This window comes from Ricinus communis, chromosome 2, assembly GCF_019578655.1.
Source record: "Ricinus communis isolate WT05 ecotype wild-type chromosome 2, ASM1957865v1, whole genome shotgun sequence".
Classification (NCBI taxonomy): Eukaryota; Viridiplantae; Streptophyta; class Magnoliopsida; order Malpighiales; family Euphorbiaceae; genus Ricinus; species Ricinus communis.
This window is the reverse complement of record NC_063257.1, coordinates 9,690,674-9,709,368: the sequence shown is the minus strand read 5'-3', so window position 1 is coordinate 9,709,368 and position 18,695 is coordinate 9,690,674. Positions and strand designations below refer to the sequence as shown.

General features: G+C 33.2%; 2 protein-coding genes across 5 annotated transcripts; both read right to left on the bottom strand.

The window, feature by feature from the left end:
- Nucleotides 1–311: 311 nt before the first annotated feature.
- Nucleotides 312–9,356, bottom strand: LOC8262745 (embryogenesis-associated protein EMB8). 4 transcript variants are annotated; one of them, XM_015723934.3, is made up of 15 exons: nucleotides 8,956–9,350; nucleotides 8,772–8,861; nucleotides 8,488–8,549; nucleotides 8,220–8,320; nucleotides 6,577–6,666; nucleotides 5,789–5,911; nucleotides 4,558–4,635; nucleotides 2,892–2,977; nucleotides 2,621–2,669; nucleotides 1,912–1,968; nucleotides 1,697–1,827; nucleotides 1,507–1,590; nucleotides 1,226–1,292; nucleotides 928–1,024; nucleotides 312–828 (listed from the first exon to the last, which is right to left on the bottom strand). In XM_015723934.3, the coding sequence occupies exons 1-15, from the start codon at nucleotides 9,240–9,242 to the stop codon at nucleotides 554–556; spliced, it is 1,677 nt and encodes a 558-aa protein (XP_015579420.2). In that variant the 5' UTR covers nucleotides 9,243–9,350; the 3' UTR covers nucleotides 312–553. The 4 variants fall into 4 exon arrangements, with proteins under 4 accessions (XP_015579420.2, XP_015579422.2, XP_048227411.1 ...); XM_015723936.3 differs by having other exon boundaries at nucleotides 8,975–9,115; XM_048371454.1 differs by lacking the exon at nucleotides 1,507–1,590 and having other exon boundaries at nucleotides 8,956–9,356.
- Nucleotides 9,357–14,630: 5,274 nt separating this feature from the next.
- On the bottom strand, nucleotides 14,631–18,213 carry LOC8262746 (sucrose transport protein SUC2). Its single transcript, NM_001323704.1, is given in 4 exon segments — nucleotides 14,631–15,087; nucleotides 15,903–15,946; nucleotides 16,049–16,112; nucleotides 16,823–18,213. Coding segments are annotated over 4 exon segments (1,602 nt in total). The 5' UTR covers nucleotides 18,140–18,213; the 3' UTR covers nucleotides 14,631–14,910.
- Between the last annotated feature and the right edge of the window lie 482 nt (nucleotides 18,214–18,695).

The window sequence follows — 18,695 nt, the reverse complement described above, 5'->3', positions numbered from 1 at the left end:
GTGATAAAAAAAATTTAAAAATATATATATTTTTGTTGTTTTTCCTATGAATTTTGATTTTCATAACAACCAACTTTATAATTGTTAGAAGATTTGTTTGGAATTGAGTTCGGAAAAGCATTTTTTTTATTTTATTATATTTTTTAGATTTTAATATTTGTATTTGGAAAAGCAGATGGTTTTTTAAAAAGCATATTTTAAAAAAATATAGTATAAAGAATTAAAAAAATTAATATATTAAATAAAAAAAAATTCCAAACCTACTTTTCCAACACCCAAACAGCAATCACAGAAACAACTTTAACCAGTCAGGTGGGCCTAATTGACCTATGGGTTGCTCCACTGTCCTGAGACTCAGGCCAGCTTGCCCCTGATAACTATACAGTTCTACCGTATCTGTCAAGCAAGCTTGCTTACATACAGTCCATGACCAAATTATTATTTCTTTAATTTTTATTATGCTTACATTAAGAATGGAAATGTAAATGTTACTGCTAGGCAGCAATCAATACATGCATCCAATAAAGTGCCACAGTTTCTAATCATCATGGAGCTATCTTCTAAGCAAAGCTGCAGGTAAGATATTCCTCAGCTTTTTCCTGCAGATAATCAATGCTGATCCTAACAATGGCCAACCTGTTACAACAGCAATGAAAGCAAGCAACCATACCGAACCTCTGTTCTGTTTGGAAATCTGATTTACGTATCTTCTAACATGAGCAGTTGTGTCAGAAGTCTTAACATTCTGGATGTTCGTAAGCTGTCCGGGGGTTTGAGTGGCCTCTGATACAGGATCAGAATTCGGCTCTGTTGCGGGCTCTCCTTGTCCTGTGCGAAATTAGTCAGACTTGGTTATTACTTTTACTATATAATGAAGCTTCTACAATTTTTCTTGGAAATCAAATTCATAGTCTCCTCTTTGCTCACCAGCCGCTGCAGCAACCATTCCATCTTCTGTAATGTTCACAAATGGGCCCTGGTCAATGGAAGTTTTCTCTGATGAATGCAAGCTGGAAGGCTGCTCCTGCAAATACAATAAGCCAAATGAATTTAACTTGCCAAATCTGAGCAAATTGAAAGGTGACAGAATGAAGAGAAGTGGAACTCTGTCTAATAAAACTGGAATGTTGCGTCTGGCAATTTACAAGATTCAAAAAGGCAGCATTTGCAACAACTTGCATATCTGATAAGACTATTCTGTCAGTTTGGAATTGACAAATTGTACCTTTTGTACATGCATACAAGGACTAGAGTGTAGAACACCAAGAAATTCATTGACAGCCCTCACCCACCTGCAAATCAAAGAAACACCGACCATGTTAAAAATGAAAGGTCCGCTGTCTTTCCTCCACAAGAATCACAATTTAGCAACTGTAAATGACTCTGCCGTATAAACTCCAATAACAAACTACTTCAAGCATTTACAGGCTGCAGGAACAATGGCAGTTCAAGTAATGTTGAAGAAAAGGAGCCTAGTATCCAACTACTATAGAAGTTATTAAGTACCACAAACCAGCTCCAGTTAATCCTTCAAAGAATGCTAGATGTCCTCCATCCTTTGTCGTGGCCAACACAATGTTTCGATTTGCTCTGCCGATAATTACATTTATCATTCTATATATCAGATGCAGCCCACAAAGTAACATCAAACTAAGTTACTTAAGAGGAAAAAAATTAAATGAAGATGTCGCTCCACCTGCATTCATCCCAAGGAATGGCTTCCCTAGTACAGACTGGATCATCCAGAGCACTGATACAGAGTAGTGGTACTGATACATCTGCAACATAATAGGCACTGCTACAGCGCCTGTAGTATGTATCCGCAGTCTGAGAAAACAATTTAATATTCTTGGTTACTCACAGAAGAGAAGAAAGACTGAAGAACTACATAAAAATGTCAGATAATAATACCTCAAAACTCCCGACAAGGCAGGTTGCATAGTTGTCGAAATCTCGAATAGAACGCGACTTCAAAGTGCATGAGGACAATCAAACAGAAGGAATCAAGAAGGATAATACAAGCATGTATTATCAAAATAATATCATTGTAAATTTACATAAATTGGAAGTCCATTAATTAGTTTCATTAAGATCATAAGACCAAAATACAAGTTTATGCATAGGATACATCACAACACAAGTCCTACTGATGTCATAGAATTGAATTCTGAGACATTCAGATACATCAATAAAATAGAAGCAAGCAAGAGATATCTATGTCATTCGCAGCGACTCTAACAGGTAGACCTACTGACAAAACCCTTGAATGCTCAATATGAACTTAAAGAGGCAAGTGAATTCTCTGTATACTAGTAATATTCAATATTAATATCAAGGAAACAGGAAATTGGCTTCAATGCCTAGTTAAATGTCAATGTCAGAAAACTTCTGAGTTGAACTCTACTGTTGTGATGTATTTAGGCGGGGAAAACTTAAAAGAACCATAAGCCGACATCTCCCCAAGTCCCACAAACTTTAGCAACATGGAATAGACAGCAAGGTTGAGAGGCACAAGAGAAAAGAGAGATTCCAGTAATGGTCCTTTTTCATTTTCCCAGCTGATTCGACTGCAAATTCCTTTGCATTCATAAGATTATCAAGAACCCAAAATGAAACCAACCTTCTTTATTCCTTCCCAATTAGCAAGCCGAGAATATTGAGGTTCATGCCTGCAGAAAATATTGAAAATCTTGGCATATCAAGTCTAGCAAAAACAGTAGGACGGAAATTAATTGCACAAGCCTCAGCAGTGCAACTTAAATTCATTTTAAACCCTCCCAAAAGAAATGGAAAAGGAGAAAAAAATATATGATAGGAGTTTTAAAGACTAAGTGCCATGATTTATCAGATTTTCAGTCCCACGAGCTTTGCTGCAAGGTTAGCACACGTACAATTTTGCATAACCTTGAAGTCCAATTGTTAGAGCTCTATCATAAAACTTTTGCAACAACCTACGGCATATAAATCTATCACCAATCTGCAAAAGAATACAACTAATAATCACATAATGAAAAAGGAAAAGAAAAGGATAAAAAAAACGCTACAGATTCAATTCCAAATGAACAGCTAAACTTGATGCAGCAACAGATTTTTCAAAACGACCACTGTTACTTGTAACGTTGTACACGTTCTCCAAGAGTAAGAACTGATAACTATGATGCATCCCATTGACCAGATTTATAGTGGATGTCAAGTAGGAGACAGCAAGCTCTAATCATTAAGGAAATGAAATGGAAAAGAACACCTGAATCCCATTACTGATCATTCTGAGTAACACTCGGTACCTAAATTTATTAAAGCTTTCCCATGAAGGGTCAATGCCTATACAATCACGATAATATTAAATTAAAGAAGCCATATCTAGTTATCAAGGGACATATCTATGCACATTCTAACAAATATTTTCTAGGTATTATTTACAATCAAAAGTTATATCTTCGAAATCAAAGTTTTTCTTTACGTAACGCAAAGTTATCTGCCTTAAAGAGAACCATATTTTCTAATCAACACAAAACAGACTGAGGAGAGAGGGCAAAGTATGGTGAGAAGGGAGGAGAAGCAACAGAGGGATAAGATACAAAAGAAAAACTAGGGAAAATGGATACTTTTAGAGGACTGACAGCAGAACAGAAGGTAACAGGAGAACAGAAGGAGACGAGAGAACACATGGGTAATATGGGATGAAAATATATAGGCACCATGTAAATCTACAAAAAGAAAATCAGTTTTGGCTCAAGTCCATTTATGCATTTCTTTGTTAATTAAGAGAGTAGAATATCTCTGTCCTCTATTGCCACGGAATCTCTATTAAATGACAAAGTCATTATCTTAAGCATTTTGGTTTTCTTACTCTTCTCTTGAATCCTGGCATCAGTGAAAGTCTAAGACTGCTAGATTTAACCTCTCCAACAAGGCACTCAGCACCTTGCTTTTACTATTAGTGTTGGCTATTCTTATTCTCTACTTGAAGTGAAGTTGGTCATGCTTGGACGCTAATGCTTATACCCATGCTTCATTGCAAGATTGTTGCTTTATATATTATTAGATGGCAGTAATCATAAAATGGCCAAAATCTTTAAGCTGCTCCAAGTGTCAGCAATTAGATTGTCAATCTTCTACAAGACGCCTCTTTCTCTAAACAAAACAATTTACTTTGAAACTTAATTCAGCACTGCACAACTTACTGTCTTGTTGACAGCAATCTGAAGGAAATGAGTCTGACAAATGAGTTATATTATTCAGGATAATGCTGGCAGTGGATTCCTCACAGTGTCTTTATGTATGATATATAATGGTATCTAAGTGTGCATTTCTGCGTGTCTGTACATTGGGGTGTAGACACGCTACCAGCAATTCCTAGAAATTCTTGTGGTTTTTTTACTGCCAAGATGGAGGAAAAGAAGAAATGTGGTGAACTAAATAAATGAGATGAAAGATTAAACAGCTCCTAAATTATCAGTGGATTCATGCAAAAGACATGAGAACTTCTTCTCCCAATGATGTTAGTTCCTTCTAAAATATTAAACTCCTGAAAATGTGGTAAGATAAGACACTAACCAATAGATCCCAAGGATTACAAATGGCTACAGCCCCTGAAACATGAGTCCTCTCTCCATCCTCCCCAAGATATTTTACCTGAAAAAAAATAATTCAGAATAAGAATCAGCATTCATATATATCCAGCTTTCATTACTATCTTTGTATGCCATCAAATTTGAATAACAGTGGCAATAAACAATAGATCCTTAACTAACACTATATAGTATCCAACAGATTGGAACTAATACATACAGCAGTCAGCAAATCATCTGTTTCCAATATAAGAAAAAAGGGAGCTTCTTGCATCACTGGTTAGCACAGAACATCCCTTCACATATTATGAAACTGCTCCACCCCAAAATATCATAATCTCTGAGTTTTTTTAAGGTCTCAGCTAAATTACTATAGTTACTCCCTAACTTTCAAAAAGAAAAGAAAATAAAGGAGAAGTCCGAACGTCCAAGCTTTTGAATTCAGAATAATTACTTAGGCAGAGGCTGGTATTTTTTAGGACTTGGCTTGATAGCCCCCAAAAATTCTCCTGATTAAATACACCCACCTAAGAAAATACCTACATATAGAAGGAGATTAAATTTGAAATTCTTAGAAATGGATACTTCGTAAAAATTCTTTCCATCACAAAGAGAAATCTAATTAAATGGGAAAATTGAAGACCATACTCCTGCATTTGCTACAAATATAATTTGCACCTAGTCCAGGATATTTAAGGCCTTCTTGAAAAAAATTAAAATGTCTAGGGGTCAAAAAATATACTAAACCAGAATTGAAGGGAGAGGAAGAAGGGTATAGCTTTAATAGCAAGAATACCATAAATATCAACAAGGAGCCAAAAAGAACCAAATTCCAGATATAACAGACCCCAAAGCATTCAAAAGCAATTTCCTTTCTATACCCTGGAATCAGATGGAAATTATACCAAATTTGATGTGGCTTAATTTTTTTTTTTTCTAGAAATGGCTGCTAGTCACTTGGATACTTTTTCCTAGTCTCGGTTTAACTCCAAAATGACACTTCCATCTGAATCCTTATGTCGGAAAAGGAAAAGATATACCTTTCTTATACAAAGAAGACTGTATTAGTCATAACAGCCCAGGAGAGCCCCAAACAACAGCTATCAGCTAGCCAGCCATAGAAAGGGAATTTGGCCAACACATTCAACAGGAAACCATCCTATCAAGTCCAGGAAATTAACAACTCAGAAATATAATATGCACCTAAAACAGCATACCAGTATATTAGCACCGATGCTGGTTCCAACAGCAAATAAAGGAGCTTTGGGGTATTCGTTATGGAGATAATTGATGACTGCCCGTAAATCTTCTGTCCATCCAGCATTGTAAAAGCAATCAGACTGCATAGCATACATTAGAAAGTGGATAAAAGTCACATTTCAGTAAGAAAAAAGATATACTATCAACCCTAGATGCAGTATATAATAATGAGAAGCATCAGGCTCCATAGACGATAATGATTAACTGATCGGCTTGAAAATAATTGTACCACTGTCAACTCCAAATACTAAGAGGTAGTTAGTTGCTATGTCTGAATTACAGCAAGATAGACAGTTCTTAACCCTACAAAATTAATATTCCAAGCCCAAGTAACCAACTTCAAACTCATATTATTATTACCAAATAATAAGCATTTTGTCTTGATAAAAGCTTCCTAGTGGCATGCAATGATAGTTTTATGCAACAAAGGATTTTTGATTAAAATTGAAACAACTTAGTTCCTCCACATTGCCCATAAATGGACCTCCTTATGGATAGTAACATGGTTCTGCAGAGAACTAAAGCAAACAGCAATGCTACATGCCAGTGATTGGCCAATGCAATTGGATAATATCTAGACAAAGTGGGAAAGCATGAATGACAATAAAACTTCTGCCGCAAAATGTCATGAACTATGGAATGCACATGATCTTATTAAGGAGAAAAATTTAGCAGATATCATATTTTGCATTGCATAACCTTGAATAGAAATGTTTTCATCGAATCAAATGAAAAAGAGACTTACAGTAACTGAAACACCGCCCAATCCTCTATGATTGCCAACAACAACATTCCACCCATGTTTTGCCGTATTGAATGCAAGATGCTTTATATACTACAAGGCATATCAAATAAGACAATCATGCATCATCAATTTCGTCCATAAACACCAGATGAAAAGGCACGCTCAAACATACATAACATACACGGAGACAACTACCCCATGCTACCGATCACTAAGCTGCTTGAAAGACAAAAACCCATACATCAAAAGACTAGCAGACAAAGCATTTAAGAAAGATTAATCTGCATTTCATTCACATTCTAATTACACTAAGGTTCCAAATACTTCTAAGTTCTAAGTAGATATGCTGACTTATATCTTGATAGTGATCACTTACACAAGCATGTCATTGAACCATATATCAAGAAGACGTTCACAGTTCCATTCAATGGTAAAAGTTGCGACCTAGGACCTAAAGGGCTTCTTAACCAGCCCTTTTTAATAATGAACGATAAAAAAAAAAAAAAAAAAGCTTGTGAAACTAGATATTTACAGCATAGTTTCCATTGAAGTCTTGAATGCAGAGACTGAATCTACCCTGTGAATGTTAGAAAATAGCTTAAGTTCTTTTAAGTCTATAATATTACTTAAGCTCCAACAAACTTACAAACTCTGCAGCTGATTAGAAAAGCTTTAGGGATTTCGGCCAGTCATATATAATTTTCATCAAGCACGTCAGTTTTTGACAAACAAGGACTAGTGGATCAGAATGGTCCTTAATGGTGCTCTGTAAGAATTAACTTGGCATGTATTAGCTGCAAATCCCTTCATTCACCCACTGTTCTCTGATCTATATCAGAGATTCAAAAAAAAAGAAATCACCTAGTAGTTTTTATTAACCCAAAAAAGAATCCTAATCAGACGCTGAAATTTCTAAATTTTGAACTTACCAAGTTATTCTCATGCATACAATGTATTCAATATCAAATAAAGCTACAAGTAGTAAAATGTAGACAAATATTAAAAAAGCATCAAAAGGAATCTATCCCAAGAACCTCCAAGTTTCAAGTAACCTAATTTCAAAGAACATATACAGAAGAAAAAATTGGAAAAAATCTCATTGAAAGGCACAAAGATTTTATTTTAACTAAAGACCATCAAAGAAGAGTAAAATTAATTAGGTTATACTATTTTATTAAAATTTTTATTCAATTGAGTTTTTCTATTTTAATAAATTTGTTGTCACTAGAAGGTTTGAGAAAAGGCTAAGATGGTGGAAAGTGTGTGTATCTTGTAGGCTGGAGCACCTCTTGTAAAAGAGGTTTCTGCACGAGCACTCCATTCTCAAACCTTAAGAGACAGGCCGCATATCCAAGCAAGTAAGAGACCGACCTTCATTCTTTTTAGTAACTAAGCTAGTAAGTCAGAGTTCATTACATAGTTCAAACCCTCAACCAAGATGCCAACAAATCTATAAGGGTAGTTAAGCCCTTGCAGTTACTGGCCTTTTCTAAACATTATACTTTCCAAGCTTCTACAAACATTGACCAGTGAACTTCACTTGCACATCAAACAAATTAGCAAGACATTGAACTTTTACGTCTCGAAAGCACCTAACATTAATCTGGAGCAAGATTAAGAAGAGATTGGAGTTGCTAACTTACAGCAGAAGAAGAGTCACTAGTTAAGCCTGGAATTACAACCACAATGGGGGTTGTATCATCTTTAGAAATGGCATTATTCATGACAAAGTCACCTCCAGAAACTGTGGAGAAATTCAATATTATTGATTTGAAGGCCAAAAAGTCGTTTATAATGATAAAGATATAAAGGATAGATACCACAATTAGAAAACTAAAACCACCAGTTGCCGAATAAAGGCACTGCCAAGCACACATGCATTATATTTATAATGTTCAGCCAAGGTCTTACCATCAGAATGCATCAACCAATCCAAAGCAATGGTTCCACCATCAGAAGCATGATAAATTTGCCTGGAAAATGACACATAATATATCTCTTTATAAAATACAAATCTTGAGATGGAACCAACCCTGAAAAGGACCAATAATAACCAGAGGTGCGACAGCCACAAAAAGTACATAAGAGAATCCCATTTGCCCAAAAGATTAACCATTGGCATTTAGCACAGCAAGTATGGAATCAAATGCATTCAAATGTAGAAGCAAGAAAAAGAAAAGCAATGACATAATCACCTTCTATAGTTAAAAACAGGAGGCCTGCCAAGGAAATTCAAGAAACAAGTCTGAATATTGGGACTTGAAAGCCAGGGGGTTGCCAAATACCTGTAAAATTCAATTTAAGAAAAAGAAAAAGCATAAAAATCGAGAACCAGAAGACAACATTCAAATCTTAAACAAAAATGATACAATCTTTGACCTGCCATGGAGGACTTTACATTTAGAAACAATACAGTTATAAATTGGGGAAGAAGGATTATAGGTAAGGCCAATTGGGCATCCACGAAATCCATGAAAGAAATCTCTGAAGAAATGAAACTCCAAGAAGTTGTAAAGAAAGAAAAATGAGAAAATAGCAAAGGCAAAGAAATAGTGAGAAATAGGTATTAGATAAAAAGCATTAAGGAGAAGAGTGTAAGGATATAGAGAAGAAGAAGAAGAAGAAGAAGAAGATGATGGTGGATCAATGGAGCTTGAGCAATCCATCAAAAAATTTAGAGAGAAATGGAATAGGAGTAAACTTCTTTGTTTTTCTTTTTAGTGGATTGCAACTGCCAAGAAAACTTTTGCAAGTTAGTTAAAGTTTTGGTCTTTGTAATATTGGAGCGACGGAAATGGACAAGACAAAAAGTTTCCTTACAGATTGGAGAGTTGTGGGGGGAATCTGTGGGCCATAATATGCTCGTAAATGATTATTTTTTATTAGTTTTATTTGACTTAATTTTGCATTTCATTTTGAATATTATATTTCTTAGGAAAAGGTTCGTTTTAATACCCTATGTTTTCCTCTCAATAGAAAATAATACCTTATGTTTTAGGGTTCTAACATTTCGAATGGAGTGAATTTTTCTTATCAGCCTGGTAATTTAAATTTTTTTCAAGTTAAATTATAGTGCAAAATTCATTTATCGGTCAACAAATCGATTCAAGACTTACAAGAATAGTACTAAAAAATACCATAATTTGAAAATTATGGTAATATTAAAATATATATTTTAAATATTTTTATAATCAATAAAATATGTAAAAAAACTGATAACACCTTCAATAATTATATTTGATAAAATTTTATAATTTTGTTAACTTTTAACCTTTTATTGATATATTCAAAATCAGCTTAATCAAATAAATATGCTCGAGACGTAAAGTGACTATTACTAAAAGCAATTCAAAATATTATATAAAATAAACTATAATCTTAATAAATATAATAATATGGTTTCTTGCCTCTTTAAAGATTGGGCAGATACTGAATAGAAAAGTTTTTCTTAAAGCGGGTCGGATTGGATTCGAATAATATTCACTATATTTATTTTGTATATTTTTATACTAAATATATATTTTAATTATTTTTATATTTATTTAATATTTTAACTATTATAAAATATAATTGAAAGAATAAAGTTTTATTAAAAAATTATATTTATTTACTTATACTTTTATAAATATAAAATATATATAAATAGTTCGGATATAATTTTGAAAAGATTATATATAAAAATAAATAAAATAATTTAAATTCATTTTCACTCCATCACTAGTAATGAAGTTTTTCATCTTATTTGGCTCTAATTACGAGTATACTCAGAGCTACATAGCAAATTATCATATGTAGAAAAGAGGGTTAGTTTGATTATTCTAACAATTCAAATCATAAATTAGCTTTTAATTTGCCGAATTTTACCACCTCGACAATTTCAGTTTTGTATTTGATCGAATGTTAAGTTTATAATAGATGTTATAATTTATTACAAAGTTTGAATAAATAAAAAAGAAAAAAAGATCATGAGAGGCACATGTTAGATAAATGATAACCAATACATTAAACATGCTTTTCTTTTAGTGATTAAGCCATTATTTTGAATATAAATATATAAAATAAAAAAAAATTATGAAATAGCCGGAATAAATCACTAGTACATATATAAAAATATATTTTCTTATTTTCAGTGAATTAATTCCTCCACTTATATTTGTTTAAAACTTCGGTCTAGAATAGATATATTTGAATTTTTCAAATCTTAAACCAACTCCATCCGAATTTGAATATATGATATTTATATTTTGACATAACTCAACTCATTTTTTAAAATATAAGTTTTTATTTATAATTTTCTTACGAGCTGAATTTGTGGGCAGAATTTAAAAGAATAACATTTCTATATCCATTAAAAAATAATTAAAATTCTAGAATTTAAATTTAAAAAAATATTTAAAATAAAATTATATGTCCAAATCTAAAAATTTTAAATAGATTTAAAACTGGTGAATAAATTTAGGGAGACGGGCCTCCTCCAACAATTATGCTTATTTTCTCTTCTCGGAGTAGACTTCAAAATGCATATATAGTGCTTGGATCCATTATCTACTCTATTCTTTTTCAGAAAAATTACTATTACTCTTTAAGAATTGTATACGTACAATTCTACATTTTTAAATGTGAATTAATAATTTCTTAACGTTTGTTTTTTTTAATTATTATTATTCTTCTATTTATTTTTTTGTTAGTCAATTCGGTCAAATAATTTAATTTATGAAAAAAAAATTAATTTACTCATTAAATTTTTTATTAAATATTAAATTCATCCAAAATTAACTCTTTGTCAAGTTTGAATAAAAATAAATTTAGTTTTAAAATAATTTCATCAAAATACTTTAAATTAATATTTTTAACTCTAGTTACTAAGTAAAACTCTCTAAACTTTATTTTTTTCTCCTTTTTTTCCACTCCATTGTTTGACTCATTTTATTTTTCTCACTTTATTTTTTATAATTCTTTTCCCATATTTTATTAGTAAAAAAGAATACAATTAAACAAAAGGAAAATATTGATTAAACAATATCACTCTATAAAATGACAAACCAAACAACGCCGTTCCATCATCAACAGCTTTGTTGCTCAGTCTCCATCACTAGTAGCGTTAGATTTTGATGGTTTGATTTTTTTTTGTGATTAAATTAAAGAACCTAAAAATATAAATCTTAATTATTTAATATAGAAACTAAATTAAGTCAATTTAAAAATAAACTTAATTGATAACAATTAAAATTTGGATGAAAATTATACTTAATTATAAGTTTAAGGACTAAATTGAGAGTTTTAATAATCAATTAAATCCTTTCAATTAATTAACTAACTGAAAAAAGAAAAGATAAAGAAAATAATAATTGACGAAAATAAACTTTAAGAGATTATTAATTCATTTTTGTAAATATAAGATTGAACTTGTAAATTACGACAATCCTCAATGAGGTAATAATAATTTTTTCTTCTATAGGCATTAATTAATTTAAAATGTTAGAGCAGATTGGAAAAGTTTTTGAAAAAATATAAATTTCTTAAAATTTTATTTAAAATCATATTCGACTTTAATTGGTACCTTAATAAAATTGTTTTAAATGTAAGCATTAAAATTCAACCTTACAATTGGAGTGAAACTATAAATAAATCACAATTCTCTCTCTCTCTCTCTCTCTCTCTATATATATATATATATATAAAAGGAAAAGTTTCTTTATTTAGAAAGAAAAATATATATATATATATATATCACAGCTTTTTAATAAGTGATTTGGGTTGGTTTAGCTATGAGTTAATGTCAACCATTAATGACTGGCAAGCAAACTTAAAGTCTTAGGCATGTTTGGGTGATGTCTATTTCTTCCCCCCACCTCTTTATCTACCCTTTTGGATCTCTCCATTTAGTATGCACCACTGGAAAACTGACATGCCAGCCAATCCTTTTATTTTTGTTTCCAAAATATATGAAATGAAAATTTATATTGGTATATTCCTTTTAATCATCTTGATAACCTAATGTCTAGTTTTCATTTTTAATTGTGATTGTACCTTTACTCATTTTCAGTACATACATTTATTCTATCACTAAATAATAAAATAAACTTTTACTATTATTATATAAGATATGACTACTGAAACATTAATTTAATAATTCTGTCTTACGAAAAATATATATTTAATTAGTTTATCTTGACGGTTGAATTGAATATCTTATATCAAGAGACAAGATCCGACCACTGAATTATCAATCCATTGATATTGTCATTGCTATGGGAAATATGCATTCTTTGTTGGCAATTTTGGTAGGTGATATAATAAATTAATAATGAATGAACATGAACATGAATTTCTTGTACTACTCTCTTCTCTTTTCTTCCATAATGGAATAAGCTTTACTGAAGGAAAGAGCTTTTTCAAGGGCCCAAAGCCCAAGCAAAAGAAAGCCCATACCAGGTTGCATTACCTAACTTTGGTCTTGGTTGCTTACTGCTTAGAGCCAACAGCTGCTGGGCCTGATCACTGATGGAGCCTGCTCTCTCAGCCCTGAAAACATTTCAAGCCTCTTATAGGCTGTACAGGTGTGTTATCTAGTGGACCATGATATGCCTAAGTGACCACGCACTGAACAAATATGTTGAACTTGGCCTTGTGGGAAGCCCCCAACTTTGGTTTTTCTATTTTTTCTTTCTTTATAAACAGAAACATAAACAATTTTACTAATAGAAGGGCAAGATGTATAGAACTGTGAATAGAAAACAACATGCAAATGTATATTTTATAATATTTAGTTTATATTGATTATTAGATTTAATACTTTAATTTTCGATTTATTATAATAAATATTTAAATTTTATTTTTTTTAATAATATTTAAATATTTTTATGCAATACAATTGGACGTATTAAATGAGATTATATGTCAAAAAAAAATTAAAATATCATAAAAGATAATTTTAAATATTTACTAGGTTACATGAAAAATTAAAATATTAAAATAAGTAATAGTCAAATTTCAGAGAAATAATTATGCATGCTAAAACTTATAATATTAAATTGGAAACAATTATTCAAAGAGAAAAAGAATTCACTGAGCATCTTTGGACAGATTGCTGAGTTAAATAGGAGGGATGCATCAAGTAGTGGTGGTGATGATTTTCTGGTCTGCATTATGGGCTGTTGAGGTTTTCAATTCTTCAGATCTCTACTTTATGGAAGGTAGCTCCGAATTATGTTCCATCCAAAGTGACTAAATATATTGACGGAAAAAAGAAAAGAATTAATGTGGCTCTTAATCCTTTATGCTTGTTGTGTGGTTTGGGAAGAAGAATCTGATTTACATTTGTTCAAGTATTGCAATTATAGCAAAGCATGTTGGCAGGCATCTTCACTTGATTCATCTATTCTGGAAATTACTTGTTCAAGCATAAAAGAATGGACTAACTGGGTTTTCGATATTCTGAAAAAAATAAAAAAGCAAAAGTAATTTTTTGTTCAATTGTTGATGCTAGGCGATTTATGGAAAGAAGAGCATTGTCCTCCGGTGTTGGTGACTCAAAATGCAATATCTAGTACTCTTTGATTACCAGCAAGCAGTTGCCAACTCAGATGTGCATGGCGGTGTTAATGGTGCAGGATCTGTGGAGAAAGCCATGTGAACGACAGCTGAACCTCAATTAGGAACACTAATGGCGAGGTGGTGACTGTGGCTGCAATGTCCTCCTCGCCGTTGCAGTATTTCTCTTTTTCCTCAGAGTTTGGAAGCTGTGGCCCTAGAGATGCTTTGGTTTTGGTTGCTTAAATCAAGCGATTGGGTTGTGCATGAGGAGGTGGAGGTTGATTGCTTATCTTTGGTACAACAGGTTTAAGTGTGCTACCGATGTGAATCATTCCCAGTTACATTTTATTATCAAAGATGTTAATTAGGAATTTGTTACCGCCCAATGATGATTCTTTCTCATATCCATACAGACTTGAAAATTGATAATCAGCATTATTAGACATAAAATAAACGAAGAAAATGTAACAATTACTGCTCGGGATGTATAAAAGCTTAGCATGACTGTATTTTACATTCTGCATATTAAACATAAGATTGTGTACAGCCATTGATATTCACCTTCATCAACTGACCATTTGTGGCCTTTGATGACTCTCAAGGACCCAAAAAAAGGGGGAAAATAAAAAGGAGGGAAAGCTAGAGCTCTATAAAAGGGCTCATTAGGTGAAAAGAAAGAAGAAGAAAAGTGCAGGGGTGGTGAGGTGATAATGGTGGAAAAGTTCAACTTAGGACATCCACATATGGTGCTGATATGCATGGGAAGGTGGTTGTGGTGGTGGTGAGCAGAGGGAGGGGTTAATGGAAAGCAGCAGTGAGAGCCTTGGCTGAAGGCATATCTGGCTGCGGCGATGGAAGCATTGTGAGTGCAAATATTCCACTAGCAAGAGCTGCCACCGCACCCACCACAAATGCTGGCAGATTCCCTCCTCCAAATAATGCATCCCATGGTCCAGCCGCTACAGACACTATCATCTGCAACAACATTAGGATTCCAATTGTTACAAAAATTAAATGCTAAAATCTGCATTGTTCACCACATCTCAATTAGTTCAACATGTGCTCAGTGAGAAAATAACAAATATACATATCAAAATTATAATTATAATCTTATATAACAATAAATAAATAAAAATTCACTGAAGAAATTTAAAAATAAATAAATAAATTTATTATATATTTTTTACTATATTCCATTATGAAGGTGGTCAATTCAATAAACACTTTTTGAGATTGGGTAGCAATATTGGGATCCTCAAATAAACATATTCTACATCATGTGCTTGGCAATTATATCATTGCTTTTCTTGGATTCACTTGACAGAAACCTGACTCAGCAAGAACAACAAAGATTGTGACATTGTGCTTGTTTAAAAAAGAGTGGGTCTAACTTTGTTTTCAATAATTTCCAAGGCCAGCATTGCATGGGATGTGGGGGGGTGAGAAGGGCAGGGGCTCTTCTCTTTGTCTTTCTTTTATTTTTATTTTTTCTAATTTTTTATTTTGGTGAAAAAGTGAAAGTGTGTGTGAAATATTGACCTATTGAATAAATTTAAAAGCATAGGCATTGTAGCCCATACAAATAGTGTCCACATCTGCCTTCCTAATTCAAGAAATATTGAAAAAGAAAAAGAGAGAAGATATTCCTATCAATCATTACACCAAACATGGGTCAAGACTTTCAGACTATCCTATTGCACCTAACTTTCAGTTGTTAAAATTAACTCTTATCATTGTGCTAAAAGGAAGGAAAAATAAAAGAACAGAAACATTAGATTAAAGAATCATGCCTGTGGTATAACTATTGAAAGATTCAGAACTCCCAAGGACAGTCCTGAAAGAATCAAAAGATTGAAATATCAGAGAAGTCACTCAACTACAATACTTAACTTTTATTTTTACTGTTAATGATCAAAAAGCAGAAGGTTCATTTTACCTTGACCAGCACCAGAGGTGTTAGAAAATATTGATGCCAAAGCAAAAGGAATACTGTAAGTAATCTGCACAAGTGAAGGTACTTTCACTAATTATAATAATGTTGAATTGTAATAAAAAAAAAAATTAAAATTGTTCAAGATGTTATTCCAAAAATACCAAACTAAAACTAGTAACTGCCCTGCACAACATATGCTGGTGTATCTGTTCCTTAAAGCAAACAAGACTTATGAACAAAGTAAAGTCCCCAATTAGAGTTCTGGGTTGTAGATAAGATTGAAATTAAAACAGGCATCTCTTAATGTTCCATGAATTCATTACAGTAGAGCTACTAGACAAATTCCAATGAATGCACACTGACCCATATTAATGGCTTGACCACTTTTTTTTTTTTTTAGTTTTAAGATGAATTTAAATTTAACATCTGTTTTTGAAATAATCCCAACTATCACTGTTTATAATTATAATTTTATAAATATATATTTTATATATTTTAAACAATATTCTAACGTAAATAATAAAAATATTTGTTTTCTGAAAAATTAAAATTTTTAGTAATAAATGAGGTGTCATTTTTATAATAAATAAAAAAATATTTTCTATTATGTAGTCATTATTAAACCTATTATCAGTAAAATTGGTAATAATATAACATGACAAAATCACACGAATGAAATAGAAAAAAAAAAACATGACATACACAATCACAGGAGTCACATGTGAATGTTGTAAATGGTACACACACTAGCTGCTAGAAGGAAAAAAAGAAACTTACAGCTTGAGGTACTCCCATCACAGCAAAAAGGGCCAATGCACCTGCCTTGACGCCACTTGGTGGTGGCAACGGCACTTTAGCTCCGCCGCTTACGGTGGCGAACCTTCTGGTGGACTCTGCTTGTTTGGTAACCAACACGGTCATAGCCAGACACACTGCAAGAACGAAGTTGACTATGCCCCACAATCTTTTAACCCCACCGACACCACGCGCCAATACCTCCACGCCCAGGGAAGTGAACCCTAAAACTACCGAGTTAAGCATCAAGCCAAGTGCTCCAGCGCGGACTCCACGGTCATACAGTTTCAACTGCTCAGCAGAGCCGCTCGAGTCACCGCCGTACACCTCTCTCCCCATCCAGTCAGTGTCGAATAGCAGGAAGGGGAACCATGCAATCCAGTTTAGACATGTCACAAGAAGAAGAATCCACATGGGTCTTTTGAGATTCTTAAAAGCACCTAATATTTCACCAAAAAATGGCATAGGCTGCGCTGACGATGATGCCTGTGACGCGGTATCATCCTCCGCATTATCCACCGCCTGGTCCGGCGACCAGGGCTTTTCTTTAACGTAACTGAGTGCCAAAACAGTGAGAGACAAAAGCAATACAATTGAGATGAAGAAGCAAGATTTTAGATTAGCACAGTAAACGTCACAGGCTGTGGTTTTTGTGAAGGGAAAGAGTTTATATAAGTGAGTGTATGCTCCGGCCGCGTAACCAAGAACGTTACCGACGGCCATAAAGAAAGAAAACAAAGCATTTGCTGTTCTTGTTTTCTTCTGGCTAGTACCAGAAAGATCAGCAAGGAGTGCACGACAAGGACCTTGAAGCATGTTATTAGCGACATCAAGAATCCAAAACCCAACAACAAAAATAGCAATAGCGCGGGTTTTAGGACTCTTATCAAGAGAATCACCAGATAGATGTCCAAGATCAGCGGCATAACCTATAAGGAAAACAGCAATGGCGACAAAGGCAGCGCCAGAGGCAATAAAAGGGCGACGACGGCCAAAACGGGAGGTGCAACGATCACTATGGTAACCAACAATTGGTTGGACCAACATACCAGAAATGGGTCCACAAAGCCAAATGAATGCTGCCCATGTATGGGGTATACCGAGAAGTTGAACATATGGGGTTAAAAGAGAAAGCTGTAAAGCCCAACCGAACTGAATACCAGCAGCTATAGAAGCTACCATTACAACCTTTCTCAACGGGCTTGAATTGGGTTCTGCAGCTCCAGCCACCATAAGAGGTGGTGGATGTGGCTGAGAAGAGGGTGGCTGTTTGTTTTCTTTACTAGTAGAAGACTGCATTTTTTTCCTTTTCTGGGCTAGCTAGGTGGGGAAATATTGGAAAAGTTTTATTTATTTTTTGTTTTTCTCTTTTCTGGTACAGAGAGGAAGAAAGGAGATGAGAGTTGGGATTGAAAGAGTGGGCTTGCATGGGAATTTATAGTGGTGATCGAGAGAAGCAACTGGCATAAGAGTGTGGGTTAGGCTCTTGTGACCTTATCCAAAAAATTGAAGTTTGGTCTGTAATTTCATTTTTTTTTCTTTTTATTTTATTATTTCAGTTGGTAGAAAAATAAAATAAAATAAAATAAAATAAAATAAAAATAAATAAATAATACTACTGTACGGTGAAGATTCCCTATTGACACGTGTAAAATTGCTATTAAAGTCACTTTTGTAGTTTTGGTTAAATAATTGCATTGTGCAATGACATTTGCCAATGGAAGATTTCATGGTTATGTCATATTTTTGGTAAGGGGATATATGTGTCCAAAAACTCTTTTACTTCTCACCTGGAGGAGGTAAGATTTGATTTCTCTTCCTCTTTTTCGTTTCTAGTTTTTTCTTCTCTTTCTCA

Coding starts and splice junctions, on each gene's coding strand:
- LOC8262745 (XM_015723934.3), bottom strand. CDS start 9,242: ATGGATTGCTCAAGCTCCATTGATCCACCATCATCTTCTTCTTCTTCT. Junction 8,550..8,771: donor CCTGTTTTTAACTATAGAAG/GTGATTATGTCA, acceptor GTCATTTTCCAG/GCAAATTTATCATGCTTCTG. Junction 1,025..1,225: donor CTTGTATGCATGTACAAAAG/GTACAATTTGTC, acceptor TTGTATTTGCAG/GAGCAGCCTTCCAGCTTGCA.